The sequence below is a fragment of the Tachypleus tridentatus genome, chromosome 6 (genome assembly GCF_004210375.1).
Source record: "Tachypleus tridentatus isolate NWPU-2018 chromosome 6, ASM421037v1, whole genome shotgun sequence".
In the NCBI taxonomy this organism is placed as follows: domain Eukaryota; kingdom Metazoa; phylum Arthropoda; class Merostomata; order Xiphosura; family Limulidae; genus Tachypleus; species Tachypleus tridentatus.
Genome location: NC_134830.1, coordinates 143173273 through 143196580, shown reverse-complemented (window position 1 = coordinate 143196580; position 23308 = coordinate 143173273). Strand labels below are relative to the sequence as shown.

Below are 23308 nucleotides of genomic sequence, written 5' to 3'. Positions count from 1 at the left end.
GTCCCTCTACCCTTTCTCCTTACAGAAAAACATTTAAATAATTATGGGTATCAAAGAATAATACCCTATTAAAATATTATTTAATAACTGGTATGATGGTTCATTACTAGAATTATTAACCATTATTTTAATTCTTTTATTAGCCCAACACAGATTAAAAATATAAAACTGTGTATAAAATCATCACATGCAACATCACCTGAAGTGCTTTTTATGTTAGTTATTCATAGGTGATCAGGCCTAATGAAATATTCAGATGTCATATATCTAAATAATTTGCATTCCTTTCACTGGCTAGTAATCATACAGAACACACTGCATGTGAAATGACAGTTGGATAAATGAAACAGAGTTACAACTTTCTTTACTGACAGATGTATTAATTTATTTCACAACACTACAGACGACTCTTCGCAGCCAGTAGATGTTGGAGTTTAACATAGAATAATATTATTCAGCATAATATGCAATTAGAACGTGCTCCACTGTCTGTATTACAATGAAGTATCCTGCAATATCTATGTACAGTTTGGTGTGTTTGGAAGTTTGTACAAAGTTAAACGAGAGATATCAGCAACAGCTGTCTCTAATTTTAGAAAGACTAGAGAGAAGACAGCTAGTCAGCACCGTCCACTGCCAACCCTGAGACTAGTTACTCCTTTACCACTGAATAGTGGGACTGATCATAACATTATAATGCCCCTTGGCTGGAAAGATCAACTTGTTTGGTGGGACAGGGATTCAAACCTGTAATGAGCAGAATGCAAGTCAAGCACCCTAACTACACGGCTGTGCCAAGTCTTTCATATATAGCAAAACTTGAATTTCAAATTTTAATTAAATATGCTTGTGGCTCTTTTAAAGTTAAATATTTACATCTGTATTTCTTATGTACACGAGGTAAATAGCTTATCACATTCACAATACAGAGAAATAACCAGAAATAATTAATAAATGAAAAAACAAAATTTTAATAAAACCAACAACTGCAATGTTCCTCATTGTAACACAACCAACTGCAGCACATCTCACCATAATACAACCAATAAAGCATATATCCAATACCTAAACATTCACACCTTTTTAAACATCGTACGTCTTTTCAATATATTTCTAGCATAGAAATTTTGGGTTACCCATCTTCACTACAGTGTTATTTTAGCAAATTTTATACAGGGAATTCTACCACATATCATACATACAGCTTGCTGTATCAATATATTTACCTTATATAAAACAAAATTATAATGCATAATTAATTGCAAACAACTCTAGGTACAGGTATAATAAATGAAATTTCAACTTCCTACACTCGTGAAACACAACAGCTGATCTGTAGACACACAATTAACAGCAAAACTTACATAACATATCGAGACTTATAAAATTTCTGTGACCTGCCTTTGTAGGTACAATACAGGGTTTCAAAATGATTTCTATACATTTCTTGCTTTTATTTCTGACTGTCTTAATCACAGACCTCAATGGCAAGCTGCTGCTTGGATAACATACCATCTTTACAAAATCATTTAATCAGATATCTTATAGATAATTTAATAATTCATTTAAATATATCCAGTTACGGCCACTGCCCAGTTTTAAAGTCTTAAACCCTAACCTTTCTTTCCAGGTGGGACGCTATGAAACAAAAATTCTTTGGATGTTGGAGGTACTTCTCTCGAAACGTTTCTTTTTCTTGGTCTATCCAAACATTCAACATCTGTCTCTCTTTATACTCAGCCATGGGGTCTTCCACAAGTCCATTCCTGTTAGTATACTGAATCCTCTTGCGTCGCTGATCAATCAAAATTGGTGGGATCACTGCGTAACTTTTCATCTTTTTATCTTCCAACTATGAAGAGTAAAAATAAAAAAGATAATATAACAAGTGCAACTTCATTTACAAAACACCACTAATGTTATGCTGCACATTACACCAATGTAAATGACCTAGATCTTCAAACTATGGCCTTTCAAAATCTAATATATTCTAGAAATTTGTCTACAGTACCTGTAGTACAATTTTGATCAAACTCCATCCATCTAACCTTGAGACATCCTGTCCACAAGATAAGAATGGGTGGATATGGGAAAACAAACATGCCCTTTCTAGAGCAGTTGAAACATACAAGCTCAAACCATTTTGTCTACTGAAGAATTATACAAATTTTATAACCTTTTTCCCAGCTTCCAGTGTAATCAAGGCTTAAATATTGGTACTTCTTATTCACAGCTAATACGTCAGTATTAAAGAAATGTTGTAGAGACATGCTGAACAATAAACAATTAACTCTAGAGTTGATATATACATATCTTATTTTACAGGCAAAATTAAAAAATACACAGTATAATTATCAAAACACGCAAGTACTATAGGTACAGGGGTTGCAAGTACTGAAAACAACTACAGATGATTAAATACATTACATTAAAACAAGAATAAAACAAATCAGCAACTGATGTAACAACAACAGCCAAGATAAAAACACTATGGAACTGAATGTATAAGGACTACATTTTGATATCATTTGGCATTACAAAAACAGTGTGAGATCACTAAAAATTTTTGCTTTTGTAGAGGGTATATAACAACCTTTCCTAACACAAGTTGTTCATACATTCAAGACCATAAAGATGCATTCAAACTGGGAACTTATAGCTTCCAAAACAAGGATACCCCTTGAACTTAATGGCATTAGAAAAGAAAAACATATCTACTTGGGGTACCAAGACCTTTTAGAAAGAGAGCTGCAACAAGTTGTACCACAGGCATGGTAAAGAAAAAGTGCTATCTTCAAAAAGGCAAGAATCCATGAACACAAAAATCAGTGGCAAGAGCTGTCCAAGTGCCCCAGGCAACAGTATGAATGCAACATACTCAAGAAGGATCTCCATCTGGAAAAGTGGCACAAATTGTTTCCATAATATATCTCTTCATCTTTTGCATATCTCAAACAGCTAGACAATGAAATATGTACTTATGATGATATACATGTAGATAACATGGTCAAGTGAACATATACAGCATCTCTATGCAGTTTTACTTTTGAAACAGATGCTAGGATCTCACTGTCCTTGAATGCTAGATAAATTATATGAAAATCTCTCAGGAAGGTGTAGTGTGCTTTCGACATGACATTATGACAGAGCCTTTATAAATTATATTTATACTGTAAGCCTACTATCAAGGTGCATACATAAAGTAATGCACAATTTGACTAATAACACAATGAACCTCCAAGATAATTTTAACATAACGTTACTCAATCCTCGAAGACAGTGAATTTATTAATAGTACAAAGCATTATCACCAGAAATCAAATAAATTGTATAGCACACTAGTATTTCGTATGAACTGTTTTTGCTTTACACAGGACATTAAATGAGCTTGGTTTCATGATGCTGTACAGTTCACCAAGGAAAATATTGTTACAAATGTTGCATTTTACTCTCCACCATTCATGAAAGTTGTTTACACACATTTTGACACATTAAGTGTTTGTGCAACTCATACAACCTCAATAATATTTATATTGGGACTTTGGGCAGGCTAAGCTATGATTAAGACTGTTCTGTTGACTACTACAAAAGTTTCTGTTCAGTGTATTTTTAGGATCACTGACTTACTGGTATATCAACTGCTACCTGATGGATCAATTATCAGAGTATTACAGATTCGTTTTTGAAAATCACCAACACTACAAAAGCCGTGTCAAACTTCTGTTTTACCTTCTATCTTGCTTCACGGTAGACAATGTGTGTAACATTCTCTCCATCACTAAAGATTTTTACTCACACTTTACGCTTGTATTTATCCATAATGAGCACACTTCTTCAGTTTTCTCATTTGCTTATGGTCTCGTGACTGCTTCAACTTGTAGTTTGGTTATTTCTTCTATACACTGCAGCAACTTATCATTGAAACCACTTCATTCTAATCTCTGTCTTACTATTTCCAAGGTGACATTTATACCTGTATTTACTAACAAGATCTGCACTCAAGTACAGCCTATTTTGTAGGCTGTATACATGTATACTATTAAGTGCATACGTACTTAACTTTTGGAGAGGTTTGGTTTCCTACCTTGACCACATTCATATTATTGAAACGAGCTATTTTCACATACAGTTGCCAAGACTGAAACACTACATTATAATCACATGTTAATCAAATTACTTGCTACTCCATAGTAACAAATGTGGGAGCCAGGACTATTTTTACCACTCAGCATGGACAGACTGTCAGTAGTTTTAAACTTTATACTGGGTGACATTTTCCAATTATTTGGATGATAATAAACCATGGTGTTAAGATATTAACACGTGCCTGCTCCTTAGTGCAATTCATATTCACACAATAAACAAGTCTAGTCATTACCTTTTTGTCTTTTCCTCTTCACAAGTACTTCCAACACTTTCCAATTCTGTATAAAATATTTTATAGGGGGTACAATGATACAAGGACAGAAAATATTTATTTGAGAACAATAAATGAAAGAAGAATGTTTACATAATCTTACTGCAAAATCAAAATTCACTTTTAAAAATCTCATTTCTCAGTATTAAAACCCTTTTTAAATAAAATCATATTAAATGTTTCATACTTCCTGTTCTTGTAAGCCATCCATGATTTCTTCCATTTCTGCATCACTCCGAACTCTCTGCCCCACCCTAGACAATCTCTCCCTTTCTTCTCTTTGTTTCCGGAGTTCGGGATATTGCTTCTCAAAAAATTCTCTCTGCTTCATGTCTTTGGCTCTGTGCAAACATTTACTTACTATAGTCGGTACAATTACAAAATAACTAGTGACATTCACATAAGATGAAATAAAAATGTTCTCTTTCTACACAAATACTTTAAGATGATTTTTAACACCTCACTGTTTATATATACACATGTACATATATACTTGCCAGAGTTCTATATACAAATATATTAGCCTATTGTAAGACAACAGGTTTTTCACTAGATTAACTTTTTGTTTGACATAATTATTTTACGTTCACAATATTTTAACATGCATTTAACACTGGAATAGTAAAGTAAAACAAGTAAAAATGTCCATAATGAGCTCTATGTTAAGAAAATTTACATCTCTTGTATCAATGTAAAATTAAATTACTACATTTTTAACACTGTGCATGCGTGAGCGTGTGTGCTGGCTACTATTATTCTACATAATAAAATACACTAATAACAACAAACTGTACTCCAACCAGATACAACAGTTCTTAGCTTAAAAGAATACTCACTTTTTATTAATATTACTATCCTTTTTTTCCATTCTCTGTTGCCACGCCTGCATTAATCGGTTGTAACTTTCCGTTAAATAAGTCTCCTAGAAAAAAGAAATAAACAATGTTATTGATTTACTCAGTAAATAAGTCTGATCGTGCTTCAGGAAACTACATACAAAAGAAACTTTTAATTAGAAAGCACTAACCTGCCTACCTTGATTGTTATTTACTCAGTTATGACAAAGGGAACTTGATTTCCCAAGGGAACATGTCCTCGCTGCATGGCTAAAGCCTAAAACATTTCTATTTCCAGATGCAATATTGTTTCAAGCAACTTATTCTATTCATATCCTACAGCAACTGGCCATACAAAGTTTTGATTAAGTGAACTAACAGAACTCTCACACACACATGCATGCACAAAGAGGGATCTTAAACATTAAACAATGATGTGCACTGCTTTCACAAAAGAAATAGGAAGCCTTATTCAGCATGTATTAAAGTTTATTTTACTAGCAACTACTGCAGCAACAAAACCAGTAATTTTGGTAATTAAAACAAACTCTGAATTAAAAGAATTGTTGCCCAAAAAAGGAGAAATAAGATTAACTGCTCAACAACAACAATCCCTTGCACTATAAATTTAAAAATCAGAAAATTTCAAATGTAAACTCTTTAAAAAATATTGAACTCATTTCATATACGTGTGTAAACCTAATGTTCTTTTTATGATAATCTCCCTCAAACAAAATGACAAGAAAGCTTTTAATTTCAAAACTTGCCAGTAAGCAGCATACTTAAGTTTAAAATTTGATAATGGTCATAAGCATATCTTTAACAATTGTTAATAAATTGTGTTTCCAAAACATGGTTAAAGTACTGCTGGGTATTTTTGAATCATTAATATTAGGTGACAAAGTACGTCACCTCTTAAACAAGAATTGGCAGAATTTCTTCAGTGTTCCAGAAATCAATAAAGGCCTATGGAAGAGTCAGTGGCAGTCCAGTACATAATTCAACCAGAAGAAAAGCATTAGAAATTGAGAGAAATTAAGAAAATAAAATTACAATAGCACATTCAGCAGTTTTCGGAAACATCAATCAAAATGCACTTTCAGTTTGCATCTGACAACACCCCCTGGTGATAGAATCTTTGATACATATATAAAGTTCATTATATTAGATTAATTTATAATTATACACAAGAAAAGAGTAGTCATGAATTAACTTTCAATTATATTTAATCCATTTCAAATAAAGTAACATATCTTATAATTGAACAATTTTACAGACTACAAATTATGCAGCACTATCATAAGGAGAGTTCAACTTTACAATCAGCTTCATGTCTTTGCACACATGGAATAGGATTCAGGCTTATGTGCAAAATAAAAACAAAATTGAAACTTAAAATATCTTTCTGAAAAGTGCTTGGTTCTTCCACGTAAAAGTGTTGATATACTGAAAAATACTACAATAAAACAATGAAAGCACTGTAGCAACAAACAGTTCAAGAGAACTGTAGCAATATGCAATAGTTTAAAAGCAAGTTTCATAAACATCTTCAAATTTCAAAAAATATCTAAACAAATTTTTAATTGTTAATTCAAATACAAAAAAAACTTAATTTAACATTAGACCACTGCAACACAAACTGTATATTCCTGTATATTGAAATCCTAATCTTACAGAAAGTTACTCTGAAAAAGTAATATTTGCCAGAGAACCTTACTAAACACTTCAGAGAAAGAAAATTCAATTATGTCGGTTGATACAAGACACTGTTTTAATACATTTATTACATACCCGTTGTTGTCTGTCTTCCTGTTTCTTTTTTAAGAGGACAATCAAGTCTTTCTTGAAAGATGAAAAACTAAAATAGAAAAGTTATTGTTTAATATTTAAAGATTCTGATCATTCTGAAAAGAAATAAAACATTTTTAAATTCTGCCTGCAAGTAGCTACAAAACGAATCATTTTTATAAAATAACAAAACTACACCAAATATATCAACAAGTGAATCAAACTTAATGAGATGAAATTTTAAACCCTTGGTAAAAAATTGTTTTATGTTAATTATCATACATAAATTGTCTTACTACAGGGGGTAAGCAAAAAAATATACACATTAATGTTTTTCTTTACTTTGACATTTTCCAAATAATGTTTATATTTTGCTAATTAAATCATTTTCCTTTTGTCACAATGACTAATTGAAATATTACCCTCACAATGTGGAAGTGTTCCTGCTGTGACACTTTATAATAATATTAAGGGTAAGACTTAGATAATTTTAACTCAATATTTAACAACAGAATTAGATGATTATTTAACACTGTTCCAGGAGTAACTAGAGTCCCAACACCAACATGTTAAATTATTACACCAATTACCAGAAGTACTCTAAACTGTACATACCGTACTTTGTTCTCATGGAAAACGACAGTGTCGGAAGGTTGGTTATATAATGGCTGAAAATAAATAAGAATAAAGACAACTTAAAAATTTACCATGTAAGAACTTTAGTTTTGTATTTAAAATTTCATATTTAATTTATTTGAAAAGCATAAAGGAAGGGTAACAGAAAATAACTAACTTCATTATCTTTATCTATTGGTTCTTGTACACATTACACAAAGAGCAAGTTTTATTAATGTTTAAACACCAAACCATGAAAAATATTATGTCAACAGTACAATTGAAGATGTAACAAAATTATTTATTAAAAACCTTATGAATATTTTAGGGTTGAGCCAGGCCAAGTTTAATTGAATTAGTCAAGTTTAGCAACTAAAACAGAGGACTATATTTACTATTATATCGATCTTTCTGACATTACTTTGTAACCATTTTTGCAAATTTGGAACACAATTACAATTTGCTAATTCTTAGCTGCACCTGGATACTTCCTTTTAATTTATAGCTAAAGAGACAATGCAAGCAACCAAGTACCTATAACAATGTTTCCATCAAAGTAACTGGAAATGTTTCCACTTCGCACCTTATGGAAATGACTGTTAATATAATACAGTTTAAGATAAGTAATGAAAAAAATCTTATTTAAGACCTAAAATTATTATTTATCTTCTTTGGTAGCTGCTGATACTTTGTTAGTAAATGTTGGAGTCACCTACAGTTTGGACAGTATTACTTTTCAGACAGGGTGGTCAGCTTTTGGAATAAGCTGTTCAAGGATGGTGGCAGCAGAAAATTTGCATTCAAGAAAAGATTGGGTAAATACATAAGTAGTGAGGGATGGTTATAGCACAGAGCTGGAAGGGATGTCCTAGATGGGTCAGTTAAGCTCCTTTGTGTCCCTTTAAAATTTTATAAATTTATACATTATATAAATTAGCAATTACTTAACTGTAATTGTAGACATGATGTGCACAGTGGATGCATTACTACTTAACAGTATTAGTTAATAAGTAATTAACCTATAAAATGTGAAATGGTTTAATTAAAGTACAATTATTGGAAGTTAGACTGGAAAGAGGGAATAAAAACTAATAAATTTTAAGAGGTTAGAGGTAGTTCTTGTAAGAAAAATGGGTTGTATTTGAAAACTGCAGCAGTAGCTACAGCTTTCAGTTTAGAAGCATGCACAAACTGGAGAAGGAAATCAATAACATCCTGAAAATTAAAAGGCAGGTTTAAGTTTCTTTCAGCCTGTTTGTTGCATACAAAATGTCAATTTTTCATGTGCGAATACTGAAGTTTTAGTGACTGAAAGAGAGGCATTATCATAATAACAGTCTGATAATACTATCTGATTCATTTTAAGCTCACTTTTTCTTATTTCAGAAACTAATTCAGATTTATGCTGATTTTTGTCACAATGCAGCAATAGTAGTTCGAAACATTATTTATGAATTTGGTGATTGCACAGCTAACACACATAACGCTGGCTCAGAATATTTCACTCTGGTGACTCAAGCATTGCAAATGATTCTTGAAGCCACCTTCAGATTGCCAATAACAAGGAATAACTGAAGATCTCAGTTGAATCAGATATTTGCCAAACTGTGAAAGAACTTGTCGACAAATTTAATGGTCATTGTTCAACAGTTCCCCGACATCTTGAAGCAACTGATAAGGTGAAAAAAAATCTCCATAAAATATACCTCACAAACTGACTGAAAACCATCAAACAAGACGAGATGAAACTTGTTACTCATTCCCTAGTTCGAACAAAATTGACCATTTTCTCCATAGATTTGTCATCTGTAATGAAAAATTGATTTCTTTTTACAACAATCAACGATGATCCGGAAAGTGGCTTGAATGTGAAAAAGTACCAAAATCAGCCCTTCACCCAGATAAGCTTAGAGTTAGTGTCTGGTGGTCATAATTTATTCTTAAACCCAGGAGAAACAAATCACAGCATAGAAATATTGTTGTGAGCTTGAAATTATGCATTAAAAGTTGCTGCAAAAACATCCAGCAATAGTCAGCTGCAGTGGACCCATACTGCTTCACGACAATACTCAACCTCACGTTTCACACATTACTGTCCAAAATCTAAACAAGCTTCAGTATGAAACTTTAACTCATCCACCACAGTCACCAAATCTTTTCCCTATAGATTATCACTTTTTAAATATTTGGACTTTTTTTTTTTAAAGGAAAAAACGTTTGCAAACCAAATGTCAATTGCAAGTGCTTCCAAAGACTTCATTGTATCAAAGAAAGTCCAATTTTTTTTTAATATGGCATTTATAAAAACTTACAATTTGTTGGTAGAAGTTAATTGAGTCTAAAGAGCTTATTTTTATTAGAGAATAAATTGAACAACAAAGAGATGTACTTGCTTCACATTTTCCTTTAAAAAATCTGACATTTCATACAAAACAAGCCTATACTTTTCTCAAATGTGGATGTGCGCCTTTAAACATCAAATGGTCCTTAAAACTTAGCCTGCATCCAAAGAAAGCACACTCACCAGTTCTAATTTTGGACCTAATTTCTCCAGGACAGAATGGGCTTGTTGGGCTTTTTTCTGAAAGGAATCAAATGACAAAAAACCCATCAATAATACTATTTCCTCCTATGATATAGGCAATGTCGTCTCTACAACACATATAGCCCTTAGATTACATATTTATCTAGATTTTTATCCTCACTGCCACATTTATAGATAAACAACCCTCACAGTGTCAGGTTTATTTTTGGTACACAGCAAAAAGAAAAAGAAAATGTTAATATTTTCTTAAATATACAAAATTTGCAAGCTATAGAAATTTTAAAGGGTGATACAAAGTCCTAAGTATTACTAACAGTTTTCTTGAGCACCACACGTGTCCATGACATTGAGAGGATCAAGAAAGAACTGTCACAATCATAATCTTTGAACAAAGAAATCTTCACTTATCTTATTTGCTAAATATATAATCTGGACCATGATGAGTTGTTTTGGTTCAAAACTTACCCTATTTGCTGAATATATAAGTTGGGCCATGCTGAGTTGTTTTGGTTCAAAAGTTGACGTCTCTTGAACATCTTGCTCCGTATCTGTAGGTTTGCTAGCTTCTAAAATCAGTTCTTGCTGCTCAAGTAAAACCATTTTGATTTATAAAACTGGGGTTAAAGTGTCAGTAATAAAAGAATAACATGAAATAACAGTTTAATAGATTAAGCTAATACAACTTGTTAATAACATTAACTATTAACTGTATTTGTAGACACAAATCTACTACACTTTTTTTTTGTAGTATTACTTAAGATTAAGGGTACTATGAAAGAATAACACACGATTACATCATGTAATATTTTATAAACAAAAGCTTAGAAAGCATTTTGTAATTTAAGTCACTAAGTATGTTGTTCATCCAGGTGGGAACACTGATAAACAATATTTAGTTCAATTAACTTCACCAAAATAACACAGTTAAGAAATATAAAGAAGGGAGAAGGATTTTTCTTGTCTAAGCCAGTAGTTTACAACTTTTTTGTTACAGACCACTTCTGCAGGGCAAACAATCCTGCAGAATCACACCCCTCCACTGCTTCTTTTTTTGCCATCAGAAAAAAACAACAACTCAGAGTTAATGTAAAGGATGGCACTGCTTTTGATGTGACTTGCATGTTGGATCAGTCTGTGGACTACTTGGAGGATCCTCACATATCACACTCTGAGAACCACTGATCCAGACTTTTCAATACCTCCTTGAATGGTCTAAACAGCATTACAATTTCCTAGGTTGTTTTTAAGATCAAAATTGGAAACAAAACAAACATATTACAGTGGCTCTAGATATAGTGTATTATTTCTGCTGTTACCCCTTATTTGGATTTATTATCCCTTTAAAAATTCAATAAACCTACCTGCTTAACTTATGCATTACTTCAAAGTAAAACTTGTTCCCCACCTGAAGAAGATACTTAATGCACAATCATGTTTTGATACTAAAGAATGTACATGTACATAAGGTGAACACACAAACAAAGTCCTAACCTGTTTTTTTCTGAGGTTGGTCATCTGTGATTCCACCTGTGCTATTTCCCTATCTAACCTGTTAATCACTTGCAGTAACTCATCCTTGGATGACCTCTGCGGAGGCTGACTGAGCCGAGGGTCTTCATAGGGTGGCGTGGGGGATATGGCTTCCACTTGGGGAGTGTAAGCAGTTTCCTAGGCAATTTACAAAAATATCAAGCTCAAAATTTCACTTATGAAGTGTGCTTCTGTTTACTATTAAGTATGAAGTGGGAGTTTATACACACAATTTTTGGTGTACCAGTAGGTTAAATTTTATATCTCATAATGGTTCTAAAGTTCTTTCTACAAGTTGCTAAGAGTTAAAAAGAGGAAATTACATATTTGTTTTAATAAAGTTAGCAAAAAAACAAAAGGGAACCAAGCTTAAATTATCTTAACAAAAATCAACATTTTGGCCACCTATGTGCAGAAACTGTAACTAAACATTAACGTGCTCCATCATCAACAAGCTTTTTCTTAGAACAAGTGGAATGTTAGTATACAGCTCCTACCAGTGTTAGTTTGAATTTTTTTGTAAATATTTTAGTAAAGTCCAAGATTTAATACTAAACAATTTAATAAAGATGTTTGAAAGGCCTGCCTCACAGCATCACTTCCAGTTTAATAAATTTTAAACTGCTGTGATGACAAAGATGTGATACTTCCAACAGTCTGTAGATTGAGACTTTGGATAACTGTCTAATTCTTCAGCATCAACCCAATATTCTTCCCTCAGCTCCTAATTACCAACCATACATTGGAGGTATTAAACATTTAATATTATAATTTCCCAAAGGAACTTGTGGTGTTTTGATGATTTTCATAAATATTGTTCAAATACCTTAGCAACTAAGGTATCATTATTACAGTCTCAAATACCCCAATATTTCAGGTTTTATTTTTAGGTTAGTCCAGTAATTGTTTTACGTTGTCCATCCCTCTATCACAAAAATATTAACACAGTAAAACTTGTCTAAGGCAGAATAGCACAAGACCAAATAAAATTTCTGACTTAGACATGCATTTCCTTAATTATATGTAATTTTTGAGTGGAACGTTATACTTGCTTGACTCAAGGGAAGTAAGATGTTTGTGAATAAAGTTTATGCTATATTTATTAGAACAATAACAAAAATAGACATTCAGAATATATGTAAATACACAAAATCTTAATCAGATTTAGTTGAAGAAAGTGTCCAATTTAAACTATTTCGTTTTTTTAATGGGCTTTTTTGTACAGTTAAAAGAGAACGCCAATTCTACAGCCTTTTTATAAAGTTCATTTATACATACAATTTGATAGTGTTAATATAACTTAACACTTGTGATGAAGTAGGAATTTATATTTCCTCACTATCTTTTCCATTTTGTACATCTTCTGAATCTCTCACTGTTACCGTCTTGTCATTCTATTATAGATTTTAAATCAATTTCATCAGTTCTGTTAAAACATTCTTGTCTATGTTCACAGAACTTTCCACATTCACAGAATCATCTGCATCAATCTTCTCAATCAGAGTTTGAGTTTCACTAGAATCATCATAATAAACAACTTTTTTTAAAAAATGAGTATTCAGTAGCTTTTTTTTAAATGAGGGTATTAAGTAAATTGTCCTTAAATTTTAAAATTAGGGACAATAGGAATTTATTTTTTGTGAGAATTATTTAAACAGTAGAATTTTGCACTTAAAAAACAAATATATTTCTACAAATCATGAATCTAATTTAACTGTAAAAATAATGACAGCAGAAAAAAGAACAGAATATATTTAACCAATACTTACTGAAACAAAATGACCAAGAATTTATTAATATTTAAACAAATTAATTAAATAAGAAATTAATATTTAATCAAAAATATTTTTTCTGCTTTACTCAGGTTCTAATCCTACTTGTTGACAGATGAGGTAGGTGAAAGTTTTCCGTCTGTATTATGCAAGTTCTGCCATATAGAGGGCCTCTTATAAGAGAAATCTTAAGATAATGCTACAATATGTTGACATTTCCAACTTGTACAGGTTTCCACCCCATGCAGTTTCCGTCTTAGACAGGTTTTAATGCATTTGTATGTTCCTCTGGAACTTCAAGAAACCTACACCTAATAAAATGTTTACTCTACAATTTTTTTTATGTAATCTGATCATCTTTGTCAACTTTCCTCACTGACCAAAACACACTAAATTTTATCACAGTGCTCAAGTCTTCCAGAAGTCCAGGATTATTTATCTGTTTTAAGTTTGTTCAAAGCTACTCAATAGTTTTTGTACTGACTGCCTCCCATTCAGAAATGATACACTAGAGAGAGAACATAGATAATCAACACCATTCATGCCAACTCTTGAGCTATTATTTTACTAATAATCAATGAGATTGACCATCACACTACAATTCCCCCACTGCTGAGAGAGTGAGCATATTCAGTGAAGGGATTGAAGTCCACAGGGTGATAGCCCTAACCACCAAGCCATGCAAGACCAGGAAAATTGACAACAAAGATATTACTACATGACAGGTGTACATAATGATTAAAAACATCTTACTAGAATTAAAATAATAAAATTGGAATAATATGCACTGGTACCTTTCATAATGAATGCTAACCTATTACATGATTTCTTTACCTCTTGGTAAGAAAATTCACTACAAACAGTACTCTCTTGTTAATACCTGAACTATTCTATTCTGGCAGTTTGTGGATCAGCCTTATGGCAGCAGAGTTCTAAAGTTTGGAGATGGTAAGCCAGATTCAAGTTAGTGGGATACCACAGTACACTCCCCACACTTCAAAGCTGTAAGTGTGTTATAAGAGTGAAAGTTAATCCCTTGACATGGATTTTAGATGATGAAGTAATGTGGATTTTCCACCTTCACTATAATCAGTAATTCAACATTCGGGACAACAGCTTTACCATAAATATAAAAAAAGTTGTTCTCCACACAAATAATGAGGTTTGACCATCACACTGACAAAACACCCACAGCTCCACAATGTTGAGCACATTTTTACAACAAAAAGACCCCAGTCAAGAGCCCTAAGATTCACAATTCATGTGTATGTTAAGTCACAGAAACATTGCCTAATCCAAGAGTTATTAGAAAACAAACAAACAGAAAATTTAATTATTCCACAAATTTCAAATTCAAACATGGCAGGGGTTCTTCCTGAATTAACTTTCTAAGGAAGAACTTACTAACCTTTTTTTCCTTACATAAAGTGTTTGTTTGTTTTAAATTTCATGCAAAGCTACATGAGGGTTATCTGTGCAAGCTGTCCCTAATTTAGCAGTGTAAGACTAGAGAGAAGGCAACTAGTCATCACCACCCACTGCTAACTCTTGAGCTACTCTTACTAACAAACAGTGGAATGACCATCACTTTACAACTCCCACAAAGCTGAAAGACGAGCATTTCAGGCGTAACAGGAATTTAAACTGTGACCGTCAGATTGCAAGTTGAGCAGCCTAACCACCTGGCCATGCAGAGCCCCTTAATAAGATAAATCTTGTTTGTTAAAAATGATATTTGTTACAATTTGAAAACTATTATGGAATGATCTCAAAACAAATTTTCAATGAGATAAACTCAGAAGAAATTATTAGAATCACATGATGGTACTATTTGTGCTGCAAGTTTGACATTCAAAATGTTAAAGTAAACAAACATATAATGAACTAAACAAAATGCCATAACAATATTCAAGTACCTATATTAATCTGAGTAACAACACGGTGAAGCAAAATGGATTTCTAACCACATAACCCTCATGACTGCTGAATACGCAAATAAAAGTTTTTTAAAGCTAACACGAAAGAAAAGGTTCACTTGGTGACACTGATAAATGGATTGATTTATTTCATGTTTCTAACATTAATGATTGGTGACACTGACAATCTTAAAAAAATAGCATACACAAGCACTTCGATAAGTACTTTTGTCCTAAATGTGACAAAAATAAATGAGTTGTGATTTAAGTTACTGTTGTGCACCACCTACAATGGGCTATCTGCCTTGTGTCTACTACAGGTACGAAAACACCTTGTACAAGCTCATCACTGAGCAACCTGCTGTGTCAACAATAAGGAACATAGTTCGATAGTTTCCAGCCACAAATTTCAGCATTGCAATATAGATCTCTGTAGATCCAGGATCTCCTGGATCTCCTCCATCTTGTAGTTTATAGCTGAATATTCTTTTAATTATTGACACGAGGGTCAGAGGTTATGTTACTGCATTGACTCTTACCTCTTTCAAGGCCATTGCATGCAAGGATGAGGTCTCTTTACACCTCTTGTGATGATTGGAGTATTCATTCAAGCAGTTTTAGTATCCAATTTTTTTCTTGGTGCTTTCCTGCCTGCATAGGTATCTGGAGGGTGGCTCCTGCCCCTCCCCTCCTCCCATATGAGAAGCCTAATTCTTCATTCATTCAGAATATATATGATTTTTTTTTATTATTTAATTCACAATTTCACATTACTTTTCCCCCTGGAAAACTTTCAGCAGACACCCACGTCTGCCCATGGATTTTCTTGCAGAATTGTTTTAAATTAATTACTTGAGTCACCTCTCACACCCTACAAGTGGAAATGTAGGGCTGCACTAACACCTTACACCAACACTGTTATTCACCCAGCCAATCAATTGCTACATTACATTCTTATAATAGCCTGCAAGATGTTGTTGTTATAGGTGTGTTGAGTTCCACTACAAGTTCGTATACACATAATTCTAAACGCAAAAGATGAATTCACATATTAACATCGAAACCAACGATTTCACTTATTTTGATTTGTTTGGAAGTGCAGGTAAAGCTACACGAGAGCTATCTGCACTAACCATCCATCCCCAGTTTTGTAGTGAGAGACTAGAGGGAAGTCAGCTATTTATCACCACCACATCGCAAGCTCATGGGCCACTCTTCTACCAAAGAATGGTGGAATTTACCATCACATTATAAAGCATCCATGGATGAACAGATGAGCATGTTTGGTGAAACAGGGATTCAAACTTACAATCCAGAGATTGCGAGTTGCCAGGCCTTTAACATAACAATTGAAATTTTCGTATAAAATATGGAAACAAGCATATAAAATTGTGTTGTTTTGAATTACCCCTGACCTTTCACATACCAACATGGATCTAGATACTATTGACTGATCAAATAGTAAGACTTAGAACGCCACTCTTAGAACTTACCCACAAGAGCCCTTGGATACAGTCTGGGCACGTTAACGGACTCAAGTGAAGAAATTCAAATAAACTTGTAATTTGTACCTCAGAACGGCTGGTATGGGTATCTTATTGATAAGAAGACCGAAACGTTGTTCTCTCTTCTTATCAATAAGCTAATACCCATACCAGCTGTTCCGAGATACATTTTTATTTCAAGTGTTTCTCGTCATCAGGAAACTTGTAATTTGGCATTATCGGTTTTAATTCAAGTGGCGCCATCTCTTGAGCAAACTAAATAATAAATAAAATCAAAAACTAAAATTTCAAAGTAACTGCTAACGATAATCTTGTTGTTCTCTTATTTATAGTGATCAGTGTAATGGAGCTACTGATAAAAATATGGTTAACTTTAAATTAAACTAGCGTCTTAGTAAAGAACCCCAGCCCAATAAGGGTTAGTTACCAAATCGTCAAATGTTAGCGTCTTTCCTTCAGTATTGAGACGTTACTACTACTTCGCAAGCCATTAACCGAGAGAACCAACGAAAACGTTCAAGGAAACTAGTTCTTAATGAAAAAGTTGAGTGATTTATCGTCTCACTAATAAAACTGGCTCCAGGTAAAACAACCGGTTCTTGTAGTCAATTTTACCCATTTCGTTTGGCAGATCCTGCTTTAAACCACCTCTGCAGATACTACTGTACCAAACCAACACAACGTGCTTCAGTACGGCCGTATCACCAAACACACATACTACTGTACCAAACCAGCACAACGTGCTTCAGTACGGCCGTATCACCAAAGACACATACTACTGTACCAAACCAGCACAACGTGCTTCAGTACGGCCGTATCACCAAAGACACATACTACTGTACCAAACCAGCACAACGTGCTTCAGTACGGCCGTATCACCAAACACACATACTACTGTACCAAACCAGCACAACGTGCTTCAGTACGGCTGTATCACCAAACACACATACTACTGTACCAAACCAGCACAACGTGCTTCAGTACGGCCGTATCACCAAAGACACATACTACTGTGCCAAACCAGCACAACGTGCTTCAGTACGGCCGTATCACCAAACACACATACTACTGTACCAAACCAGCACAACGTGCTTCAGTACGGCCGTATCACCAAACACACATACTACTGTACCAAACCAGCACAACGTGCTTCAGTACGGCCGTATCACCAAACACACATACTACTGTACCAAACCAGCACAACGTGCTTCAGTACGGCCGTATCACCAAACACAGATACTACTGTACCAAACCAGCACAACGTGCTTCAGTACGGCCGTATCACCAAACACAGATACTACTGTACCAAACCAGCACAACGTGCTTCAGTACGGCCGTATCACCAAACACAGATACTACTGTACCAAACCAGCACAACGTGCTTCAGTACGGCCGTATCACCAAACACAGATACTACTGTACCAAACCAACACAACGTGCTTCAGTACGGCTGTATCACCAAACACAGATACTACTGTACCAAACCAACACAACGTGCTTCAGTACGGCTGTATCACCAAACACAGATACTACTGTACCAAACCAACACAACGTGCTTCGGTACGGCTGTATCACCAAACACAGATACTACTGTACCAAACCAACACAACGTGCTTCGGTACGGCTGTATCACCAAACACAGATACTACCGTACCAAACCAACACAACGTGCTTCAGTACGGCCGTATCACCAAACACAGATACTACTGTACCAAACCAACACAACGTACTTCAGTACGGCCGTATCACCAAACACAGATACTACTGTACCAAACCAACACAACGTACTTCAGTACGGCCGTATCACAAAAAAGGCAAGCTGCTCCAAGAGTCTCTACACCATTCGAAACATTCAAAATTTTCATTTCTGATAATATGATGGAACAGATCATTCACTCAACAAACACCGTTATGAAAGAACCAATTTTTGAAGAAGACCTCTGGAAATGGATCGCAGCTAATCTTTTCCTTGGAATAAGCAAATCCAAAAATGCATCGATAGACGAAATATTTTCAACCGAATTCGGTTTGCCATTTTGCGAAAACTGATTACACAAGACAAATTCAAAAAATGTGCTCAAAATCAGATTTGACATCCACTCTCAAAGAAATAGAGAAATCAAAGATGCCGCCATCTCTGGAGTCTGGAATTTTTTCATTAAAAATTGAAAAACAGTTACAACCCAAGCGAATACCTGACAGTGGATGAACAACTATGTAACTTCAAAGGAAGAGTTGGCTTCAGAACATACATTCCGACAAAGCCAGGCAAATACGGAAAAAGGATTTGGTGCCTAACAGATGCAAAGACAAGTTACCTCCTCAACTCTCAAATTTATACTGGAAAGGTTGGAAATACGACAGAAACAAATCAAGGAGAAAGAATAGTCAGAGAATTGAGTCAGCCATTTCTTGGAAAAGGAAGGACAATAACGACAGATAATTTCTTCACAACAATGACACTTGCCAAGTACCTACGAATCAAAAAGAACAGGACTTGTTGGAACCATACGGAAATTAAGAACCTTCCTGCCTCTTGAAATAAATGCAAAATCTAGAGAGTTATCACCAAAGTTTTTCCACCATGACGACATCACTCTTCTCAGGCACTCAGACAAACCAGGAAAATATGTGCTACTACTGAGTTCTCAGCATCAGTCTGGTGAAGTAGAAGAGAATGGAAAGCCCGAAATCGTCAATCTTTACAATGCAACAAAGGCAGGTGTCGACACTCTCGATCAACTGGTGAGATATTATACAACAAAGAGGCGATCAAAGCGCTGGTCAGTCTGCATATTCTATAACATTCTAGATCTTGCTGCGTACAATGCTTTCGTTCTATACTCGACAAAACATCCAGAATTTCTTCGTCAACATAAATCAAGAGCCAGAAGAGAATTTATACGGCAATTGGTGCTTGAAATCAAAGAAATTTACTGCAAAGATAATGACAAAACAACCTCATGTGAACCGCCTGCAAAGAGGGCAAAAAGAGGACGATGCCATTTGTGCGGCAGATCAAAAGATAGACAGTCGAAAATTGTTTGCTCAAATTGTAAAAAAAAGTTTGTCAGAGCCATTCTAAAGTTGTTTGTAATGAATGTTGCTAAATCACTGTGTTTCTATTGGAAAAATATATGGGGCCTGATAGGCCCCAAAATCACTTTAGTGGATGTAAATATTTTTTTCGTAGGGGTGTTAACAAGTATACAAAACAAAAACAGTTAAATTTTATAGACAGGTGAGGATCAACATGACGTAACACAGGTAGCTATAGTAACATAAACAAATATTACCGAAACCAAAACCAAGTTGTTTAAAGTTTTATTCAGACTAATATGATCACCCGAAGTATTTAAAACATGACGTATGTCAAGCACGTTTTGTATTATTACATTGCTTATAATTTTCCTAAATGCATATATATCTACTGAGCAGAATGTCAAAATTACATTTGTTTTTAACTGAACACTGGATACACGATAACATAATGCGTGTACATATTGAGGTTTGTTTTGAATTTCACGCAAAACTACTCGAAGGCTATCTGCGCTAGCTGTCCCTAATTTAGCAGCATAAGACTAGAGAGAAGGCAGCTAGTCATCACCATCCACCGCCAACTCTTGAGCTACTCTTACTAACGAATAATGGGATTGACCGTCACATTATAACGCCCCCACGGCTGAAAGGGCGAGCATGTTTGGTGCAACCGGGATTCGAACCCGCGACCCTCGGATTACGAGTGGAACGCCTTAACACACTTGGCCATGCCGGACCCATACATATCGAACAAAGTTTCCAAACCTGCACATTGCGCTCTCTCCCAACCTAGTTATCTCGCGTATAAAATAGTAGCAATTATTTCCCTATACACTGGTACGTTTTCCGTCCTGTGTTTTAGTAAACACTGACACAATATTTTTTATTCTATTATTATATCGATAAAGTGTACAAGTTTCATTTAAAAAGAAAAAAAAAGTATGCGTCTCCATTAATGTGATGTTGGATGTTCTAATTTGGTTGACCTTATCCTTTGACCTACGACCTTGAGAAGTTAATCAGGTATATAATTTTTATATGTAGTGCTCATTACTTAAACGTGGTAAAATCCATCCATCCATCCATCCATCCAATCTTCATATACCGTCCACCAGATCGGGACAGCAGACACACAGGGGAAAATAAACGTGTAACTACTTCACGAAGCAGAATAAAAAGGAGGATATATCTGTGATCGCGTGCCCTTGAAAGCTATACAAAGCGCTCCGAGACGCGCTTGCGCAATAGCTGTCTTCCTATGAATAGTGAATGATTGTGCATAATTTAAGACTAACACGGATAAACTTATTTAAACGTAACCATGTTCATACCGACTTTCTTGCTTCAATGAACCCTTGCTGTAACGCCCCCCCCCCAAAAAAAAAAAAAAAACAGTTAACGTGGGTTTTATTGTTATACTGGAAATTCAAAGTATTTTCAAACTTAATCGATTCTGGCGGTTTTCAAGGTGTTTACTTCTTTATACCAAGCTGAAAAACATCAATACGATATGTTGTCTCGCCATGCCATCTGGAGGTCTTGTCTGTCTCTATTTTAAGAGTGGGATATTACTAAGTAAAAGGAAAGAAATTTCTAAACAAAACGATGGTGAACAGATTTGCAATGCTCGAACTGCAAGTCTACTGTTTAGTCTACAGAGAATGCAGAAAAAGGAGTTCGTAATTTTGACACTAGAGGTTCACCTTGAAATAAATTTACAGAAGGATAATGTGTGTGTGGTTCTTCAGAGACATGTTGTTTGACGATCACTTAAGTGTTAACATTTTTGTTTTCTAACTTTCATATATCCATCAACGTTCTGGCCTGAAACAAAAATCACACAGTGCGAAATATTCACGAGAATAAATTTATTTACTGACTAAGCCTCTTTCTAACAAGTTTTGTATTAGGTTGAGGAATAATTCGTGAGCGTTTTTAAATAATTTCATTCAAGCATTACATGCAAGACTATACAATACTTCAATGCATGAAAACATGCAAAACACCCAAAACATTTATTATGATACTTTATTTCATGTAATACCTAGGTATATAGTATGCATTGTTTTAAACGAAATTGCAAGAAATTAAATGCGAAAAGCAGATGGTGTCGAAAATGCTCGATTTTGTCCACTTGACATTCCATTTAATGAGCTGAAAATGAAAGCAAAAATTAAAGACATATGAAAATCAAACACACCATCTATTAGACCAAAAAATTATCTACCAAATAACATGAAATATTTTGCGAAAGCGTTTTATTTATGAATATATTTTTTTAACTTGAAAAAACGCTCACGAATTATTCCTCAACCCAATATTAACCAACAATGCTTGTTTGGTTTAGTCCGTATCGGCGAATCTCAACCGCTTCGTGTTTCGTACCTTCTCTTCAGAAACATCCATTACAATCCGTTTAAACAGCCCCCACATACAACGAACAACATTCTTTGTACTTCACATATCGACTTGTAATATACTGTAATCTGTTTCGGAAATCCGCGCCACACATCCCTAATTTTAAATTGAAAAACTAAACGGAACGTAGTTGGTTTTGTTGTTTGCTTTTTAAGCTCAAACCTAGACATTGGGCTGTTTATTTTGTGCCAACCACGTGTATTAAAACCCAGTTGTTAGCTTTATAAACCTTCAGAACTATCGCTGAGCTACTGGTGAGGGGGAGCTAGTCAACAGTAAACTTGCATGTACAACTATGGGAGCGTGTTCGAACATTTTTGCACAAAGCTACTTATACACATGGTCTGACCTAACTTTGAACAGATCGACTAGTTAACCGCAATCATCGCCACTGATTGGATTTGACAGTCGCTCTTATTTACACAGTGCACCCAAGTGCGAAGAGAGATTTTTCTACAACAGGTCTCGAACTGTGGACCCACGGACTTACAATCTGGGCATTCTAATTATCGAGCCACGTCTGGCCAAACACAGATATCCTGCCACAGAGACAGTCTATTGCACAATCAACATCAGCTATATGATGGTAGAAGCAATGTGCACTGTGTACACAGATAAACAGGATTTATTCTAAATCAATTGGTACATTAGAAATTACATACGTAATGGTAACATACAGACCAACTTTAAGTTCAGAAACTGAGTATTCACTTTTTGAGAATATATTTTGAAATGTTAAGCTATTTGCCATACACGTGTTAGCTTACTAGGCCATTGGATCAATTCTACCACGTTTATTAACCCATTTGTTTCAAAACTACCTACTCTATTGCGCAAAGTACTTACTAGACAGTGGCGACACGCATCACGTCATAACGGTAACTATTACCACTGACTGGGATACAAGCTCGATTTGCTATTGTCCTA

General features: G+C 34.4%; 1 protein-coding gene across 10 annotated transcripts in view; it reads right to left on the bottom strand.

The window, feature by feature from the left end:
* Positions 1-23308, bottom strand: part of LOC143253915 (uncharacterized) — a 115944-nt gene that overhangs the window by 30887 nt on the left and 61749 nt on the right. For all 10 annotated transcript variants that reach the window (XM_076508492.1, XM_076508499.1, XM_076508497.1 and 7 more), the window contains 8 exons: positions 11693-11869; positions 10667-10783; positions 10181-10237; positions 7657-7709; positions 7045-7111; positions 5254-5339; positions 4605-4758; positions 1619-1852 (listed from right to left, as the gene is read on the bottom strand). In XM_076508492.1, coding sequence (XP_076364607.1) covers positions 1619-1852; positions 4605-4758; positions 5254-5339; positions 7045-7111; positions 7657-7709; positions 10181-10237; positions 10667-10783; positions 11693-11869 — 945 coding nt within the window. The remainder of the gene's footprint in view (positions 1-1618; positions 1853-4604; positions 4759-5253; positions 5340-7044; positions 7112-7656; positions 7710-10180; positions 10238-10666; positions 10784-11692; positions 11870-23308) is intronic.